General features: G+C 34.3%; 1 protein-coding gene across 1 annotated transcript in view; it reads right to left on the bottom strand.

Moving 5' to 3' along the window:
• The window catches only part of LOC105456806, a gene marked incomplete at its 3' end in the record, with an annotated part of 20,986 nt that extends 17,227 nt beyond the window's left edge, over positions 1-3,759 (bottom strand). Inside the window, exons 1-2 of the mRNA XM_011701119.1 lie at positions 3,690-3,759; positions 2,650-2,813 (exon numbers count right to left, since the gene is read on the bottom strand). Of these exons, the coding sequence (XP_011699421.1) occupies positions 2,650-2,813; positions 3,690-3,759 (234 nt within the window). The remainder of the gene's footprint in view (positions 1-2,649; positions 2,814-3,689) is intronic.
• Between the last annotated feature and the right edge of the window lie 591 nt (positions 3,760-4,350).

The raw sequence follows: 4,350 nt of genomic DNA, 5'->3' as shown, positions 1-4,350 counted from the left end.
TTCATGAACGTACATCTTTTTTATTAGGCATCCAAGCCTAATTTTATGAACTCTACATTGTTTGCACATGTAATTCGTAGGTCCGGCTGGTATCATTTTGTACCAACAAACTGCCAAATTTTTGTACGAAGCAAATATTGGCACACGTACACAACTGTAGACGCCATATTGGACTAAGAAAAGGTAACGGAGATCTAAATTTCTTAATTTTTCTTCGTTCTCAGCGTAATCTCTATCAGCCGGAATTACATTGATGCCTATACTTTAATCGTGGAGAAGGATTTTTTAATCTGTTGCCTTTAATTATGTTTATTATGTGTTGGAAAATAATCACGTTCGGTTGATAAAACAGACGACTTTAGGATCGCCTTAAGTAATTTAACTCGCGGTGTATGGTTGAACACAAATAACGATATATTTTCCGATCACTCAATTTACATTATACTCTCGATGTCGCGGCGCAGAAATACGGATTACGATCGACGGGTTCACGCGACGTTACATTACGGTTCTCGGAGTTATGATCGCGGGGGAGGGGGGGCGCGGCGGTTCGGGGTACGGACTCGACGGTCGGCAACAGGCCGGACTGTGGCGGGCAACGGCCACACCACGGCGGTACGAAGTCCGGGGACTTGGTTGATCTCGGTCAGCCGGGAACTGCCGGACCGTGGCAGGCAACGGCCCTACCACTGTTAGCCGGATCGGTCGGGAATCAGGAAACCACGGCCGGGAAGGCCGATTACGAGCCGTCGGTGTCGGCCGGACCGAGGCCGGGAACGTCCGGGTCTCTCGTGCTCGTGGCGAGGAAGGCGGAAGACGGACGAGTCGGCAACTGCCAGAGTCGTCACTCGAGAGTGACTACCTCCGTGAGCCCGAAGCCGGTTTTTATACCCTCGCAGATCCCCCCTCTCTATTTACAGTACGCTCGGACGGACAACTTAACACTAAATATATATATATATATATGAAACATAAAACAACGGTAGCCCGATAACAATTTCGCCGCGGTCAAGGTTCGTGCGACGCTTGCGGCGCCAGTGCGCGTGCGCACGGCCGTTTCGGCCGGCGGCAGTTTGGCGCGCTCGGTACGCGTATGTGGCGCGGACAATCGGCGTTCTGTTTCCCCGAATAACGAAATTAAGCGGAGCGCCACAGCGATCCTTGCCGCACCGGGTACTGTCCCCGACTTAGATGGAAGTCGTCGGCAAACCGCGAGGATGATAGTCCGCAGAACGGGGCTTTCTCAGGGAACCCCGTTACAAAACAATGAGTGACGGCTAAACACTTTTGAAAATCACTCTGTAAGGCCATAACATATTCTGCATTGCACAGAAGCTTGCAACGATTAAAACAACGTTACAATATTAATACATTGTATAAATATTGTAATCTTGTTACAATGTTGGGTACAAGCTTCTGTGTTGTATCAAGGTCATTTTGAAATCTCCAAAACTACATTAGTTTTTTTTTTAATAAAATTTATTTCATAAATTCTTTTATAAAAAAAATAATTTTATATAAAGGTTTCCATTAAAAATTTTAAAGTAAATCTCCGCTTCACGCAATCATAATTACAAGATTTACTTCTGTTCTATTTTAAAGGCCTTTCAGATATGTACAATTTAAAATCTAAAGCTTTAAAATCATATGACATAATTTCCAAGATACTAAGCTGTAAAAGTTATTAGTGAGCCATCCTATATTATATTTATTAATATAATTTGTTTTACTGTTTAGTCTAGTCTCTGTTTAGTTTTACTGTAATTTATTAACATAAATTAACAATATGTTTTCAATATTACTAACAATTAGTAATATTTGTAAATAAAATAAAAAAATAGATTTATAATAAGTATAAAATTTTACAAAGGTACCTGTTGTTTTAATATGATCTGATGTATGTACTTTCTTTCCTTACTCTTTAAAATAATATTTTATTTTTATAATTCTTATTACGCCACATGGACATTAATTTCCCTCTTGATATAATGGATTTATTTTTTAGAGAATCTTTCTTTTTAATGGGAGGAATATAATATCTTTCAGTTGTTTCAGTTGGAAAAGTCTTAACAATCATATTGGATATATGTTCACATAATCCATTAGTCATACTATAACAAATGACATAATAAGCTAAATTTTCAAAAGTATACAAATCTTTTAAAATTCTCATGCAACCGTAGCCTGAAGACAAATTGGCATTCAAATTTAAAGAACCTTCACGTACATTTAATTTAAGACTATAAAATTAAAAATCACACATATTTTTAAACGAGAGTACATACATAGATCTTGTATAAACTAAAACGTAAAGGCAAACAATTAAAGTTTTACCTTGTATCAGTATTTTCCAAATAAGAAATAATAATGTCGCACAATATGCTCCTCAATTTTTCATCAAGTTTTTTGATCGATTTATAAATTAATAAAATTTGTTGTCCTGATTTGCTTTTCAAAAATAATTCCTCGATAGGAATAATCTTTTCTTTGCTTAAAACGTCAAAATTTTCAATTTCTTTTTCAATAATATTATGACAAAACTCCATATTAACCTCAGATATATCTTCTATATCACGATCATGTTTTTAAAAATATAATTTAAAAAATTTATATTTTCAATAATAATATTAACAATGACTAAAAAATTACTTTTTTTGGATGTGTACAGTGGGTATTATTTGCTTCAAATAAAACTGTCTTATAATTCTGTTTCCAATAAGTCAAAAATGTGCTTCTATCATCAATCACAGGTATTAAGTCTTTAATAAGTTCTTCGTCAAGATGTTTTAATGTAGCTTTGGTAATTCTATTTTCTACAACATTAAGAAATAAATTTTGAAAATAATATACAATTTATATTTAGTTAAGGTATGAATAATTGTTAATTTAATTTTCCTTTTTTAAACAAGTAAGACAAGAAAAGGAAAACTAAAAATATGTAGACATGCTACAATAACTCATATAATATGATATAAATATATTACAATACTCATATAATTAAGCATATATATTATAATACTCATATGATTAAGTCATCTTATAAACTTACCTAAAAAAATATATTTACGTAGCAGAAAATACACATAAATTATAAAAATATTTAAAATGTTCATATATATGCAAATATAAATAAAAATATTGAATTTAAAAGATATTGATCTTTAGCACTTACGTAAACTTACTGCTTATAACATTTGAGAAATATAGTCTTATCACAAAAAAAGTCATTTTCTTTTTACTAATTGAAAAAAAATATTGCGTTCAACAGAGAAAACAGCTAAATAAACATTTAATGATTATTATCTGCGATTGGAATATTCATTCAGAATCTTTGAGATGTATCAATCAAAGGAAATAATCATTAAGCTTTCACTAAACTTCTTTCTCCGCTGAACATAACCAAATTCTACTTTATACATTATATTTTATACATTAATCATGTTACTGTTTTTATAAAACGCAAAATACTTCTTTTGCATGCACACTCACTATTATATAAGATACAAATTTATTTTCAATATAGGCTGTATTCCGATATTCACTGCTTCGATATTTAGTACTCAAAATCTACAATGCATGTAATGTACTCCTAATGTAATCCTATAGATTTTAAACAATTCCAGTGAATATCGAAATTTATAATTTTCGGAACCTTAATTTATATAATATAATAATTTTTCAATACTTACTTTTGAAATAATCTTCAAGATGTTTCAAATCTAGGTCCTTCAATATGTTTTTCATTTCATCATCTGCCATTGTGCGTTTATGATCTACAAGTATCTTAACGAGTATCGTTACACACAAAAGAACGTTATCGTCAAAACGCAATACTTCTCGCGCTGGATTTTTACTATTGATGCTTCTTGTGTTTTTCCTTTATACACAATTAATAACTCTTTTGAGAGAACCAAGATGAGATCAAATTTGACACAGTATAATAAGTACAGTGTTTTCATGCAGCAGCGAAAAAATGCTTTGCAGATAGACGTTGATCGTAAAATGGCGAGTACTCCGAAAACAAACGACAAAGAAGCGCTACACGCGTAACAGTCGCGGCGATCATAACGAGCAGCGGTATCGCGTGGATCACGTCGTACGCCGGCAATGCTATTAATGGGAATCTTAAAATAGTAAAAATGCTCGTCGGGTTGCAATACGCCGTCATGGTTGCTATTTTTTCAATAGTCGTCCAATCTCCTCCCTGTAGGTTGAATGGGAAGTATAATCCCTGAGGTAGGCTCGTGGATGCTTCCTTGAGGCTTGTCAATATTTGTCTGACGGAGGTGACCCTGGGGTGTAGGATGCCTTCTTTGAGGTAGGCCAAGTAATCTAGTGCGTCTGCGGTAT

Source organism: Wasmannia auropunctata, unplaced genomic scaffold, assembly GCF_000956235.1.
Source record: "Wasmannia auropunctata unplaced genomic scaffold, wasmannia.A_1.0 LD335548.1, whole genome shotgun sequence".
NCBI lineage: Eukaryota > Metazoa > Arthropoda > Insecta > Hymenoptera > Formicidae > Wasmannia > Wasmannia auropunctata.
Note: the sequence above shows the minus strand (reverse complement) of the source record. Positions and strands in the feature narration are given on the sequence as shown.